The sequence below is a fragment of the Phycodurus eques genome, chromosome 3, assembly GCF_024500275.1.
Source record: "Phycodurus eques isolate BA_2022a chromosome 3, UOR_Pequ_1.1, whole genome shotgun sequence".
NCBI classification, from domain to species: Eukaryota; Metazoa; Chordata; class Actinopteri; order Syngnathiformes; family Syngnathidae; genus Phycodurus; species Phycodurus eques.
This window is the reverse complement of record NC_084527.1, coordinates 18,195,250-18,211,934: the sequence shown is the minus strand read 5'-3', so window position 1 is coordinate 18,211,934 and position 16,685 is coordinate 18,195,250. Positions and strand designations below refer to the sequence as shown.

At 37.6% G+C, this 16,685-nt stretch overlaps 1 protein-coding gene across 4 annotated transcripts in view; it reads right to left on the bottom strand.

Moving 5' to 3' along the window:
- Positions 1–16,685, bottom strand: part of LOC133400079 (netrin receptor UNC5C-like) — a 332,980-nt gene that overhangs the window by 25,351 nt on the left and 290,944 nt on the right. For all 4 annotated transcript variants that reach the window (XM_061672304.1, XM_061672302.1, XM_061672305.1 and 1 more), the window contains 4 exons: positions 15,696–15,831; positions 14,176–14,263; positions 5,271–5,439; positions 2,539–2,772 (listed from right to left, as the gene is read on the bottom strand). In XM_061672304.1, coding sequence (XP_061528288.1) covers positions 2,539–2,772; positions 5,271–5,439; positions 14,176–14,263; positions 15,696–15,831 — 627 coding nt within the window. The remainder of the gene's footprint in view (positions 1–2,538; positions 2,773–5,270; positions 5,440–14,175; positions 14,264–15,695; positions 15,832–16,685) is intronic.

The window sequence follows — 16,685 nt, the reverse complement described above, 5'->3', positions numbered from 1 at the left end:
GTAACGCAGCGCTACAAAATCAGACGGGTTACATACCGTATGTCCCGAGTCAAACTATCATTTGCTCATTTTAAAAACCATGCCAGATGCAGAATAACTTCCAAAACATCCAATCAAGTCATGCCTCTCATCCAATCAGCGATGAGTCTTATCCCCGACCAGTACCTACCTCTTCCAACAGCTTAATGTCATTGAGTTTTTTAATTTGCTGTTGTGTTTAGTTATTTGGTGTTGTGTTTTTTTGTATTTGCCGTTGTGTTTAATTATTTGTTATTGTGTTTTTTAATTTGCCGTTATGTTAATTATTTTCTGTTGTGTTTTTCTGATTTGCTGTTGTCTTTAGGTATTTGTTGTGTTATTTTAATTTTCCGTTGTGTTTCATTATTTGTTATTGTGTTTTTTTCATCTGCTGTTGTGTTTAGTTATTTGCTGTCGTGTTTTTTTTAACTTGCCGTTGTGTTTAGTTATTTGCTGTTGTGTTTCGCACTTCAGAGCGACCGTACTCTGTGGTGACATCTTGTGTTTAAAAAAAAAAAAAAAAAAAAAAAAAAAAGCCATTGTAGAGGTTTAAAGTTCCTATGGGTGCTTTGTCCTGGTCTCCTGCGATAGGGTCCTGCCATTTATCCATGCCAGAAAGGAAGTGCTTTCACCTGTTTTGCCAAATGCGAAAGTTGGTAGCGCGTATACCAGATGAGTTCTGTGACCAACCGAAGAAGAAAACCTAATAAAAGATAATGTAAAGAAATAAAATAGTTTTCCAAAGGGTAATTAATATAACTTCCAATATAACTTCTACTATTGTAGTATTTGTTAGAGGAGTAGGAGAGGCATGGCCTGAAGTAAAGTTGGTCGCTTAGTTTGCGTGTGAGCATCTGGGCATGAGCTGTTGCCTACAGCAGGTCCTTCTGAGTGTTCTCATTTTGTATTTGTGCTTGACAGTTTGTCCCGTTCAATAAACGTCTTAAAATACATACAAGTATCAAGTTACATGGATGACAGATTTCAGTATGTGTAATTTTATAATGAATACTCAAATCAGCGGCACGGTAGCCGACTGGTTAGAGCGTCTGCCTCACAGTTCTGAGGACCGGGGTTCAATCCCCGGCCCCGCCTGTGTGGAGTTTGCATGTTCTCCCCGTGCCTGGGTGGGTTTTCTCCGGGCACTCAGGTTTCCTCCCACATCCCAAAAACATGCAGGGTAGGTTGATTGAAGACTCTAAATTGCACGTAGGTGTGAATGTGACTGCGAATGGTTTGTTTGTTTCTATGTGCCCTACGACTGGCTGGCAGTCCTGCCCGATGATAGCTGGGATAGGCTCCAGCAATCCCGCGACCCATGTGAGGGGAGGCGGCTCAGAAAATGGATGGATCAAATCAATTAAAGATCGCTTATGGGGTCCCCCAAGAATCTGTGCTGGGCCAAATATTAATGATATCGGCAATGTTTCCAAAGTATTCAAATGTGTCTTATTTGCTGCTGAAACAACTAGCTACAGCTCAGTGAAAAACCTGTGGGAAATGAATTAAATACAATGAAAAACTGGTTCGACATCAAAAATAATAATCATAATAAAAACAGACAAATATCATGATCAATTACACTAAGACAGAAAGAGCGTATAAAAATAAATTCCTTGGAGTAACAATTGATGATAAACTATGTTGGAAATCTTACGTAGACGTGAAGGCCAAGATGTCAAAAACCATAGCTATTCTTCCGTAAACTAAGAAGGTCTTAAGTAAGAAGTCATTATACACATTTTACTGTCCATTGTTACTGCCTTATATGATTTACTGTGTGGAAATATGTGGCAGCGGCACGGTGGAGGACTGGTTAGAGCGTCTGCCTCACAGTTCTGGGGACCGGGGTTCCCCGCCTGTGTGGAGTTTGCATGTTCTCCCTGTGCCTGGGTGGGTTTTCTCCAGGCACTCCGGTTTCCTCCCACATGCATGGTAGGTTAATTGACAACTCTACACAAGTGTGAATGTGAGTGAGAATGGTTGTTTGTTTCTATGTGCCCTGCGATTGGCTGGCAACCAGTTCAGGATGCACCCCGCCTCCTGCCCGATGATAGCTGGGTTAGGCTCCAGCATGCCCGCGACCCTAGTGAGGAGAAGCGGCTCAGAAAATGGATGGATGGAAATATGTGGCAACATGTAAAAAAACAACACTCACCCAATCTTTATGCTACAAAAAAAGCCAATCAGAATTATTAATCGAGCTGGCTACATATAACCAGCCAATCAATTTGGTGATTTACCAAATGTATTAGTTGCATATACTGTCCTCAGCAAGGCTTCTTTTTCTGTTAAGAACAAGAACGAGAGCCCAACTGACCTTCTATGCATCATTCATTTAGCCTATGAACCTGACTGTATCAGAGATGTGCAGGTGAGTAACTGCACAACACTAACCTTTAAAAAAATGGATGCACTGAATTTGCAATAAATGAACTGCGGTATGGCGTGTAATTACTGTATAATATACTAAATCTAAACATTATAAACAGTTTTTTGTCCAGTATGTACACAACTTACCTTGAGTGCATCCTGCGTGTCATCCAGACAGTACACCCTGATGTGGTAGTCCAGCGTGGTGCAGGAAACAGGGCCAAAGACAGCCAGCTTCAGCCTCTTTGCGGCCGCCTTGCCCACCGACTGGCCCACCAGACAGTACGTGCCCAGAGTCTCCGTGAGGATGTGACAGGCCTCCGAGTCCATCTGCACGTAGCAGGGGGTGATGAAGTTCTCCTCGCCCACCACCACTACATCCTATTGGACACGCATACACTCATGTTACTGTGGAGCCGGTATGTTAGGCTAACAATACGCAGCAGTAGTGTTGCCTATCTATCTTTCTACCTACCAATCCTATCTTTTTTAACCTGTCCTGCATTTCTTTTTTTTTTATACAGCCACTGTGGTTCTGTGTCTTATGATGGATAGTTATTGAAAATTTCAGTCAGACACAACAAGACTTTAAAGAGTGACACAAAAGAAAAAAGGAGAGTACAGCAAGGAAAATAAACAAGAAAATACAGGAAAGGACATCCATCCATTTTCTGTACCGCTTATGCCTCACGAGGGTTGCGGACGTGCTGGAGCCTATCCTAGCTATCTTTAGGCAAGAGGTGGGGTACACCCTGAACTGGTCAATTGTAAAAAACAAAAAACAAAAAAACACTATATGAATAGTCGCGGCAACAGCAAATTAAAAAACACAACAGCAAATATCTAAACACAACAATAAGTAACTAAACACAACAGCAAATGAAAAAACGAATCAAATGAAAAAAATAATTAAGCTACCGGAAAAGTTAGGCACTGGTGAGGGAGATATGACTCACTCACTGATTGGATGAGAGGGACGACAATGAAAAACAGGTTCTAAATAAAAAATGTAAAGAAAAAGAAAACATTTCCAATGTGACATTGGATTTGAGTTTTATACAGGACAGTAGTGTCGTGATTCCCCCCCCCCCCCCCCCCCCCACACACACACAGTAGTCAGCAGAGGGCGTACCAATCCTACCCTGACTATGCTTTGATAAGGCAAAAAAAAAAAACTGACAAAGTGACAATTTGTAGCTGAAAAAACTCTTAAATTGGGGCTCTTATGAGTCAAGCTACCACTGTATTCAGTAATGAAACAGTCTATGCCGCTCTCCTTGAGATGAGGCCCAATCAATATAAGAGGCAGGGGGACCTAACGTGTTATTATATATAATAATAACACATGTTATTATATATATAATGTGTTATTAGCACTAATCACAACTGTGGCCTTGACACCTGCAGAATTTAATTCTTTCACTTCCATGGATCCTAATGTTATTTTTTGGATGGGGAAAATGAACACTTTCCTGCAAACAAATGGATTTGCTGATTAAATTCCGGTTTTCATTTTCCTTACACCGTCCGTCCCTGCTGCGGCACATACACTCTGATACATACACGCACAGACAGACGTTGTACGCATGGCTAATTGCGCGGAGACATTGTGTGGAGCTGTGATAAGAAACAGAAGACAAGTGTGGGGATAACACACACACACACACACACACATCCAGAGTATATAGACACACACATTGAGATTGCTGAGGCTTCATGCTAAGAGATGCAAAAAAGAAAGATGAGGAGGAGGAGGACGGCAGGAGCATAACAAATCGCAGCTGATAGCAGTCTCATGGCTCCTACCGCCTGTAAGAAAACTCTCGCCTCCTTTTCTGTTTGTTTCATTCCCTACAGACGAGGTGTATATCATATAGTGTGTACGTGTTGGCTGAATAAATAGGTTGGCAGTGATGTTACGCTCTGTGGTGGGAGATGTTCTCTTTTATTACTAAGCTGCTGAAACAATAGTCACAGGTGGCTTTGTTATGCTCCACTGCTGGTAATATAATATAATATAATATAATATAGGTGGAATGGTGGACGACTGGTTAGCACATCTGCCTCACAGTTCTGAGGACTGGGGTTCAATCCCCGGCCCCGCCTGCGTGGAGTTTGCATGTTCTCCCCGTGCCTGCGTGGGCTTTCTCCGGGCACTGCGGTTTCCTCCCACTTCCCAAAAACATGCATGCATTGGAGACTCTAAATTTCCCGTCGGTGTTAATGTGAGTGCGAATGGTTGTTTGTTTGTATGTGCCCTGTGATTGGCTGGCAACCAGTTCAGGGTGTACCCCGCCTCCTGCCCGATGATAGCTGGGATAGGTTCTAGCAGGCCCGCGACCCTAGTGAGGAGAAGCGGCTCAGAAAATGGATAATATAATATAATATAATATAATATAATATAATATAATATAATATAATATAATATAATATAATATAATATAATATAATATAATATAATATAATATAATATAATATAATATACATGCATGCTCCCTATGAGCAAATAAAGCCACCTACCCACCCTAGACTCATCTCTTACCTTCCATCCTTACCCTAACTACTGCCACCTACCTAACAACCTTACTTACTTACCAAGACCTAATTACTTTTATCTACTATACCAAGCTACTCATCACCTACCCTGGTTACTTACTGTACCTACCTACCTACCTACCTACCTACCTACCACAATGCAAAGAACAGTTTGATGAACGCATGATAGGGTAGCAGTTGCTCTACCTAGTGTTGAAATGTAATCATTCACGACTTATCCATGTTGAGCCCTCACATAGTGTTGTAAACACACATTTGACTGCAAAAAAACTGACTTTTGGAGAAAAGTAGACACACAGAAGCAGAGACGCACACACACTCACCTCCCACTCGCCCATGGCCAGTTGGTTTTTTAGCTGTATGAGCCAGTCCTCATGGACATTGTCAGCACAATGGTGGATGGTAAGGATGACCGGTCTGGTCAGCAGAGCTCCCAGAGGCCCGCAGCTCACCACCGGACTCAGCACAGTCTGCACGTCCTCCAATGGGGGTCTGCGCAGGACAGATAAACACACAGCCACAATACGTTTAGTGGACAATACGTTTAGTAGCGACCCGCAAAAACCTCTGTTCGTTTAATCTTGAGCTGTGTTGGTCAAAAGGAGCAGCTCAACGACATAAGCACACGTCAAACAATCACAATTTTTCCATTAAGTTGTCATTTGGAAACTGATGCAGAGTTAAAGTTAACATTGGTATAAAGAAAATAATCAAAAAAATAATATGTATGAACTAATGATGACTAATATACATTTTTTTAATCATGATGATAATAAAAACACTAATCCATTCTGTTCTCTGTACCGTTTGTCCTCACTAGGGTCATGTGTGTGTGCTGGAGCCCAACCCAGCTGACTTTGGGCGAAAGGCGGGGTGTACCCTGAACTGGTCGCCAGCCAATCGCAGGGGACAGAGATAAAAAAACACACACAGCGTCACACCTATGGGCAATTTAGAGTCTTCAATTAGCCTACCATGCATGTTTTTGGGATGTGGGAAGAAACCGGAGTACCGAGAGAAAACCCATGCAGGCACGGGGAGAACATGGAAACTCCACACATGAAGGCCAGAGCCTGGATTTGAACCCTCAAAATCTGAACTGTGAGGGGGATGTGCTAACCAGTCAGCCGCAGATCTGCCTAATAAATAAACAATCAATGAAATAATAATACTGTGCCCTGCGACTGACTGGCGACCAGTTCAGAGTGTAGTCCGCCTTCCGCCTGAAGTCAGTTACATTATTTTGTAGTAAATACCCATAAATAAATTCAAATAATAAAAACAAAAAGGAAGCGTATGAATTAGAGCATATATACGAACTAATACTACGTAATATAAAATAACAACAGCAGCAATTGTAGCAATAATAATAATAATTATTATATTAATAATAATAATAATTAATAAAAAATAAAAAATAATAAAAGTAAAATAACAACATAAATTCAAAATATTGACAAAAACTAAAAAATACACCCAAACAATAGATGGATACAAAAATAAAATTAAAATAAATGCCATGGATCTCCAGGATTCAAATGTAAAAAGTAAAATTAATTACATTATGTTTAACTAATAGAACTCACAAACTAAGATTGCTAAACATTAAAAACAATGTTTTTAATCAATAAATAAATACAATACATAAAATAATAATAAAATTATAATAATAATACAAATCAATACAAACTAATAACAACTAAATACAGTTGGACAGTTAAATTAAACAAGTTATATAAAAATATTATGAACAAACACGTAAAATACATCAATTAAAAAATACATCAATTAACTTACCAATCAAAAATAAAAAAATCCAAAGAAATAAAATTTAAAAAAATGTGTTGTGTCTTTGGGGAGTCCCAAAGACACAACACATTTTTTTCAGCTGTGTGTGAACTTCTGTATCTTGTGGTAAGCTCAATGCAAAATAAGTCTTCTTCCTTCATTTGTATTCAACTATAGTCTGGAAATGACTTCATGAAGTCCAAACTCGTGTTTAAAAATCTTCATTTCGCCATTAAGTTATAAGTTTTCTATCACATGCTATTTTAGAATGACAGAGATTTTGATGTTTTTTTTAATGTTATAATAATATTTACAAATACAACAACTCAAGTGAGAAGTGATTTTTAGCCTTCTAAACAATGTCATGGGAAAATGCACCACCCTAAATGAGCGTTTGATCTGTTGCCACCTGCTTGCTGGTGTAAAAAAAAAAAGAAAAACTGCTGCTTAAAGGCACATCTAGTTCTTTTTACACGGTCCAGAATTTTTTTTTTTTTTACATACCGGTATATATTCTTGGGGGGCCAACACTGCTTGAAGCAGCACTAATCCTCGGCAGCATTATTGATCCAGCCGTTGGACCTCATTAATGACTCATGAACAGAAGAAAGCAAATTATAAAATTAACATTCCATCAAGGAGGCAAACTGTACTGCAGTCACTTTGGCATATCCAACACTGATGCTGCCACTTAACTCATTCACTGCCAGCCTTCCCAGTTAACATGGATATTTGACTTCTAAACCCGTCAATGGCAGTGAATGTGCTAATCCATTCAGCTATTACGGATGTGTAATTGTATTCCGGCTCCTGTTTAAATACAGAAGAAAAGGCCAGCGGTTTCATCAACTTAACCTGACACTTCACAGCTACAGCAGGGGCATTTTTACAGTAGTCATTTAGTGGCCCAAGGCAAACCAAGTCATGGGGCCCTTCCCATCTGTGTACTGCACGAGCAAAAGTTGTATTTACAGCTCAACACAAGAGGCTCTATTTTCATGACTAACAGTAATCCAGCACTGCAGCTGGTGTACCTCTACGAGGAGGCGGGGTCTGCCCGGTTTTGGTAACTTTGTGGACTGGCATACCTCCAGCGTGGGACGTCTGCGCAGGTCTGTGCGTGTTTACAGCTGAATTCAATTCTGTCCAATAAAAGGGGGCTCTCTCATTCCCTTTAAAAGCACCGTAATATTCTCACACGGAGACGTCTCTATATACGGAAGAGGACACAGCGATCCTTGTGTTCCGATGTGGCAACAGGCAATGTGATTAAATACAGTATGAGCTGTTTGGAGAGGACTTAGGCAGTTAAGAACTGCAAGCCTAAAGTCCCCCAAGACGCGAACGACTGTTCTTCGCCCACATTCTCATCACCCGCTACTGTCACTTCAATCCCTCATCAGCACTTGACATCTCTCCGGACAAAGCCCAGTATTCTGAAGCATCTGAAATCCCCGGAAACCTACGCCAGGATCCTGTTTGTCGACTTCAGCTCTGCCAACTCCATCCTCCCAGCTCTACTCCAGGACAAGCTCTCCCAGCTCAACGTGCTGATTCCATTTGCAGATGGCTCAAAGACTTCCTGACGGACCAGAAGCAGCATGTGGGGGTGGGGAAGACAGTTTTGGACACTCGGATCATCAGCACCAGATCCCCTCAGGCCTGTGTGCTTTCCGCCTGGTTCTTCTCCCTGTACACCAACTGCTGCACCTCCATCCATCGGTCCGTAAAACTGATCAATTTATGGGAAGACACCACCCTAAACAGGTTTATCTCAGCTGGTGAGGAGTCTGCCTACAGGAGGGAGGTGGAGCAGTTTCTGTCCTCGTGCAACAGCATCAACCTGGAGCTTAACACCCAGAAAACAAAGGACATGATCGTGGACTTCAGGAAAGTCGCAGCCCCACGGCCCCACCTCACCCTCACAGACTCCTCTATTTACACTGTGGACTCCTCGCGCTTCTTGGACACAACCATCACCCGTGCCCTCAAGTGAGAGCCGACCATCAGCTCCCTCATCAAAAAGGCACATCAGAGGAGGTTCTTCCTATGGCAGCTGAGGAAACTCAAGCTGCCAACCAAGATGTTGGTGCAATTCTACATGGCCATCATCGACTCCATCCTCGCTTCCTCCACCAACGTGTGATATGCTGGTGCCATTGCCAGGGCACAGACTGCAGCACACTGTGTGCTGGTGAGAAGGTGATTAGCTGTAGGCTCCCATATCTTCAGGACTTGTACATCTCCAGGACCCAAGGTCATGCAGGTCGGATTACAGCTGACCCTACTCATCCTGGACAGCGCCTGTTCAACCCTCTCTCAGGCAAGAAGCTATGGTCCATTCAGACCAGAACCTCCCGCCACATGAACAGCTGCTTCCCCTCGGCCATCAGACTCATGAACACTAAATAAGCTATTGTCACCCATTAAAACTTCACACCTACAACAGATTCTTATTTCACACTGTTTATTTTTCTTTTTCTTAGTCTATTTGAATTTTGTAATTTGAACTTCTATTTTCATTATTACCATCTGTTTCATGTTGCACCATCGGACCCAAACAAATTCATAATTGGGAATGTACCTTTCATTGTCAATGGCAATAAAACCGATTCTGATTTTACTATGGAGGGTGGTACATGGAGCAAGGAATAAGCTGTTCTATTATATATATATATATATATATATATATATATATATATATATATATATATATATATATATATATATATATATATATCTAAGTGGCACTTGTACCTATTATAGTGTAGTAAAGTATGTAACTACTTATAAAATAAATATTAAAATACTTCAATGTACATTATAAAATATTGAGAATATTACAAAATGTTTAAACATTAAAAAAAAACATTAAACATTAAAAAACATTTAAATGCATTAAGAACCTAAAAACAACACAACACAGATAAAACACAACACAGATAAAACTATTACGAAAATGAAAAATACTCAAACACAATTTTAAAATAGAAAAGAAAAAATAAAATAGAAAAAAATAGAAAAGAAGTACAACCCCAGTTCCAATGAAGTTGAGTCGTTGTGTTAAACATAAATAAAAACAGAATACAATGATTTGCAAATCATGTTCAAACTATATTAAATTGAATACACTACAAAGAAGAGATATTTAATGTTCAAATTGATAAACTTTATTGTTTTTAGCAAATAATCATTAACTTTGAATTTTATGGCAGCAACACGTTCCAAAAAAGCTGGGACAGGTGGCAAAAAAGACTGAGAAAGTTAAGGAATGCTCATCACACACCTCTTTGGAACATCCCACAGGTGAACAGGCTAATTGGGAACAGGTGGGTGCCATGATTGGGTATAAAAGGTGCTTCCCTGAATTGCTCAGTCATTCACAAGCAAATATGGGGCAAGGTTCACCTCTTTGTGAACAAGTGCGTGAAAAATGGTCGAACAGTTTATGGACAATGTTCCTCAACGTACAATTGCAAGGAATTTAGGGATTTCATCATCTACGGTCCATAATATCATCAAAAGGTTCAGAGAATCTGGAGAAATCACTGCAAACCAACATTGAATGCCCATGACCTTCGATCCCTCAGGTGGCAATGCATCAAAAACCGACATCAATGTGTAAAGGATATCACCACATGGGCTCAGGAACACTTCAGAAAACCAAGGTCAGTAAATACAGTTCGGCGCTACATCCATAAGTACAACTTGAAACTCTACTATGCAAAGCAAAAGCCATTTATCAATAACACCCAGAAACTCTGCCGGCTTCTCTGGGCCTGAGCTCATCTAAGATGGAGTGATGCAAAGTGGAAAAGTGTTCTGTGGTCCGACGAGTCCACATTTCAAATTGTTTTTGGAAATTGTGGACCTCGTGTCCTCCGGGCCAAAGAGGAAAAGAACCATCCGGACTGTTATGGACACAAAGTTCAAAAGCCAGCATCTGTGATGGTATGGGGCTGTGTTAGTGCCAATGGCATGGGTAACTTACACATCCGTATAGGCACCATTAATGCTGAAATGTACATAGAGGTTTTGGAGAAACATATGCTGCCATCCAAGCAACGTCTTTTTCATGAAAACCCCTGCTTATTTCAGTAAGACAATGCCAAACCACATTTTGCACGTTACAACAGCGTGGCCTCGAAAAAGAGTGCGAGTACTAGACTGGCCTGCCTGCAGTCCAGACCTGTCTCCCATTGAAAATGTGTGGCGTATTATGAAGCGTAAAATACGACACCGGAGACCCCGTACTGTTGAACAGCTGAAGCTGTGGATCAAGCAAGAATGGGAAAGAATTCCACCGACAAAGCTTCAACAATTTGTGTCCTCAGTTTCCAAACGTTTATTGAATGTTGTTAAAAGAAAAGGTGATGTAACACAGTGGTAAACATGACCCTGTCCCAGCTTTTTTGGAACATGTTGCAGCCCTAAAAGTCTAAGTTAATGATTATTTGCGAAAAACAATAAACTTTATCAGTTTGAACATTAAATGTCTTTGTAGTGTATTCAATTAAATATAGGTGGAACATGATTTGCAAATCATTGTATTCTGTTTTTATTTGTTTAACACAACGTCCCAACTTCATTGGAATTGGGGTTGTATGAAAAATATGAAACATCTCTAAAGAATTTGACCTTATGTAAAAATATGAATAATGCAAACATTAATCAAATAATACAAATATAAAATAATAATAAAATATAACAACAATAATTGTATTAGGTACAACAGATACAAAGATTAATCAATTAATCGACAACTAATTGATTATCAAATTAATCGATAACAATTACTTGTTTCGAGACCCAGTTTAACTTAGAATTAACAAATCCTCAGTATTTCAACATCTCGAAGGTAAATATTTATAATTATATTTATTATAATAATAACAAAGCTGTAATAATACTCATAATTATAAGAATAAAGCAGACTTTGTGTTTCATCAAAATAAGACATTTGCAAAAAATCTTATTTACTTTACTATTACTTACTTTTACTATTTTGTGATATGTTACGGACCAACCCAGGAAGTGAATCATCATCAATTCAAGTTTGCAACAATGTCCTGTTTTTTAATAAAGGGATGGAAATTATTATTTTTTTAAATTTGATTCATCGATTAATTGAAAAAATAATTGTTAGATTCATTGATTATTAAAATAATCGTGAGTTGCAGCTCAAATATAAAATAGATTATTATTATTAATAATAATGATTAGAAAATATACAAATAATGTAAAAACATTTGTTGAAAAATAATATTAAAATATATATATATGTTATATATATTAAATATAACAATAACTAATAACTCATAATTTACCCATTAAGCTCTCAGTTTGTGGATAAAATGTAATATAAAGAAAACAGAAGATTAAAAAATAAAACTGCCATGCAATCATTTTGCTGTTACTGGAGTTTGCAGATTTTAAAAAAATAATTAAAAGAATTCCAGAAATAATGCTATTGTTGAAGATTAAGAAAATTGTTTAAGATTAATACAATATATATATATACAAATACAAAAATTAAACATATATTTTATGGCCAGAAAGTGCATCTTTGTGTCCATACATCCAAATTCAGCCAGTCGTCTTCCTCACTGCTACTAAGAGAAAGTTTTGGGAAAGAGTTTCTTTACTCTGTAGATACTTTGTGAGCTCTTCCAAAGTGACTGCTCAAATGTACAGCAGCTACGCAGTTGGAATATCAATATTTCTCTCTCATGTCCCGCAGAGCGTTACTCATGCGCTGGCTTTTGAGGAGAGGATTATAGGACATTTCGCAGCAAAAAGAGTAATCCCCAGAATAGCCACTGGCGTGGAAATTAATGCAAAAATAAAAAAAAATAAATGGGGTGCAGTGTATCTGCATACTATTTTACAGGGTGGTGAAGTTTTTTTTTTCTTTTCACCATTGCATTGCACTGAATGTGGATTCATAGCAACATGTAATGACAACATCTGAAGTGACTGTTTAAATTGACACCCACACCTCAAAATTAGGCAATTGAAGTGTGAGATTTTCCCCAATCAATCAGCAAAGCAAAACTAATATTATTGATTTATACTAATCATATACAAAAAATATTTCTTAACTTAATTTACTGTAGAAACTGCAAAAATTGTTTCCCAGTATTTCAATGTCTGCCCTATAATAGGCTAAGTTACAAAAATAACACATTTTTAATATTCTTTTTTGGTGTTTCAGATAGTAAAAACTGTATCAGATTAAACAAAAAAATAAAAAGGCAATATTAAATCCAATAAAATAAACAATAGAATAAATTATGAAAAGATAAATAATACAAATTTTGAAAAAGTAACAGTATTTCAAAGTCTTTAAAACAGCAACGCAATTAATGTTTGCAATATAGTTTAAAAAAAAATAGCAAAAAAAATAGAAAAAAAGGAACAATTTTATCTCTTTAAAACAGTGATGCAATTATTATTTGTAATTTGGATAAAATAATAAAAAAATATGAAAATAAATTTTTTAAGTCTTTAAAACGGCAACATAATTAAAGTTTATAATTCGGATGAAATAATAAAAACAATCAGAAAAAGTAACATTTGAAAAGTCTTTTAAAATGAAATTCAATTAACTTTTGTAATTTGGATAAAATAAAATAAGATATAATATTTCAATACTTAGAACTGTAACATATTGAAAACAATGACAAAAGTAAGAAATCGTCTTGGGTATTGCAATTAATATTCAGTTAAAATAAAACAAAACAAAAATTAAAAAAATCAACATAAAATCTTCATAATCTAAATAAGATATTGAAAAACAGAAAAGAAAATGATTGGGTACCACAAATAATATTTGGAGTTTAAATAAAATAAAATAAAGTGTAAATGACCTCATTAATTCAACATTTTGAAAAAGCCATGACAATAAAGTCTCATCGATATTTGGAGTTTGAATTAAAAAATAAAATAAAACATAAAACATCATGTGTCTTGGCTTGTCAAGGTATGCCCTAAAAAGGTTAAGTAATTTATTCCTTCAAGGAATTTAATTGTCAAATTTACACAAGATATGGCATAAAATACGAGGTCCAATAAGCCAATTAGCCCAATAAGCCCCAAGTCTTGTGAACTATAAATAGAATCAGAAAATAAGATAAAATAAAATAAGACAAAAAAAACAACCTTATCTATAGATGTGGGTGTTTCAAAGGTTCAAATGCAGCAAGGATGTGGATGCAGCAGAATATAAATGCAATAGGCTTGAATTGAAATGAATAAAGTGTTAACCTTGCCTCGATGAATGAACAACAGAACCAATCAATAGATGTAAAAAACAATGCCAATAAATATGGAGCATATATGTGGAGAGATGTTGGGATGAAAAGCCGGCAGCTCCGAAAGCACATGAAAGATGTGAGAAAGAGTTTCGAAAAAACGGGTGCGAATGAAGTTAAGACTTGCCCGGAGCTGTCCTTCCTGTGCACCGTCACATACATCTCGTAGACCCGGCCCTGGGGGACCGCGCCCGCCGGAACCAGCAGACTCACTCCTGGAACACATGCAAGCAAGGAGAGGGAACCATACCATTGCTTGTTGAGTTATTTCAGGCTACTGCACAGTGAGCAACGGGGCATTATTTCATTATATTGTCACATTTAGAGGCAAAATATAATTTCTAAAAATTTATTGTAATATCCTAGTTTTACTTGTGGTCTTTACAAATACAAATGGAACGGTTTTTGTTTTCAACTTGAGGGTATTTATCGAATATTTTATTTTAAATACTGTATGTGTTTCCCTCAAATAAAGTTCAATCATGCCACAAAAAAGATGCATATCGTGTACAGATGGCGAGCTGAACATCAACACCACTTTGCCGTGCATTTTACGACGGATAGTTTTGTAAACTTTCAGCAGAGACAACATGGCTTCGTGGGTAACTTGATACGAGTGAATGGAGCAGTGCCGACTGTCTAACTACCTGGGTTTCCTCCTACCGTCCCACTGTTGTCAGGTGCCGTGTTCGACTGTGCCATTGTGTCACCAACAACGAGGGTAAAGTGACTAGTGTGCTTATTTTTATGATTATAATCTACAATAACCATTCCATTATATATAGCAATTTATTTTATTCATTCAAATTTGGCAGGCTTGTTAACATTACTCTTCTCTGTGGCGTGTCGAATTTACACGCCATTTTTTTGGGCCTGCTTAGTGCCACTTTAAGATGACACAAAATACAATTATATTTATATATGTGAATACAAATATAAATACAACAATTGGGAATACATTTTCTGTGAGTTTATTGAGGCTTACGTATTGTATAAAAGATGAAAAAATAAACAAATAATACCAATAATGCATAGTAATACATACAAAGTGTATTATATTAAAAGAATATGAATAGAAATGATAAACAAACACATTTTAAAAATATTCCCTCCATATCGTAAAGTTTAATTACACCACAAAATATAAGAAATACACTCTCAGTAGGATGCAGATTATGTAGGTGTGCCTATTAAAGTATCTCATAAAGAAAACTAAATGAAAAACAATAAAATATTGGAAATGTATGACTACAGTTTGAATTAAACGTCTATTAGATTTTACTACTCCACACTGACTTTTAGAGCGTAAATTAAATGTGTTTTTGGCATCTCATCTTTCAATCAAACAATTTAAAAAGGACGTTCGACTCGGCTGTCTAATTTGGGCTTCTGCTCATTAGCACGACTACATTCAGCGTGATGGTAATTTGTATTTTTAATCATTTGTTTCTATGATAGTCCGTCGAATATGTCTTTGTGTGAAAGTGCTCCGTGGTGGAAAAAAAAAAGTTTGAGACCACTGTACTGTGCTGAAAAAGACCAACGATGTCACCGATTAATCCAGTTTGAATCATCTTTCATCACATTAGTGTTGTCGTACAACCCCTAATTGAAATAAAAATTAAAAAGGCTAATTGAACTTTTTACCAGAGTTGGGCACAATGAGGTGTCCTCCCTGGTTGTTGAAGGATCCGTGAGCGGTGCATGAAGGGTCTCGAGTGCGGGCCAAGCTCTGGTTACGAAGGTTCATTGTGTCGCTGTTCTCCAGCAGAGACTGGGTTAACTGCGAAACCAAAGTTCTAAGTTAGCGGTAAAAATACAGGAGCCACAAATGGACTGTTGGAATGAACAGCAAAACAGGTTCTGGTCGTGTTGGAAAATAGCAAAAGCATACAGGAGATTGCTCTTGCGTTAAAGGGGATAATGTACTGGGACTATGTTACCTGCTCAGTGTTTTTTAAAACTGATTTATTTTTGGGTGGCACAGTAGCTGACTGGGTTAGCTCATGCCCCTAACAGTTCAGAGGTCAAATCCAGGCTCTGGCCTTCCAGTGTAGAGTGCATGGTCTCCCTGTGCCAGCCTGGATTTTCTCCATGTACTCGACTTTACTCCCACATTTCAAAAACATGCATGGTAGGTTAAATAAAGCCTCTAAATTGCCTAGTTGTGAATGGATGTTTGTTTATATGTGCCCTGCGATTGGCTGGCGACCAGTTCAGGGTGTACCCGCCTCTTGCCCAAAGTCAGCTGGGACAGGCTCCAGCACGCCGGCGACCCGAAAGAGGATATAAGTGCTACAGAAAATGTATGGATGTATTTTTAATTTAATGTTTATATTTAGAACATTTTATTGTACTATTTTGGCTTAGTTTTTCACATGTACTTATTTTATTTATTTTATTTATGTATTTAATTAACAAATTGTTAATAATGTATGTTATTTATTTGATTATGTATTTATTTATTAGCTTTTATAATATTTATGTATTTATTATAATGTCTTAAAAAAATATATTTTTATTTTTTGGCAGCTATCAAGGGACAACATAGAAGCTACAATAATAAAGTCCCTTTACGCAATTATTTTATCGTATGTATTTTATTGTTAGATTTACTTAGGGCAATTTACTTAATTC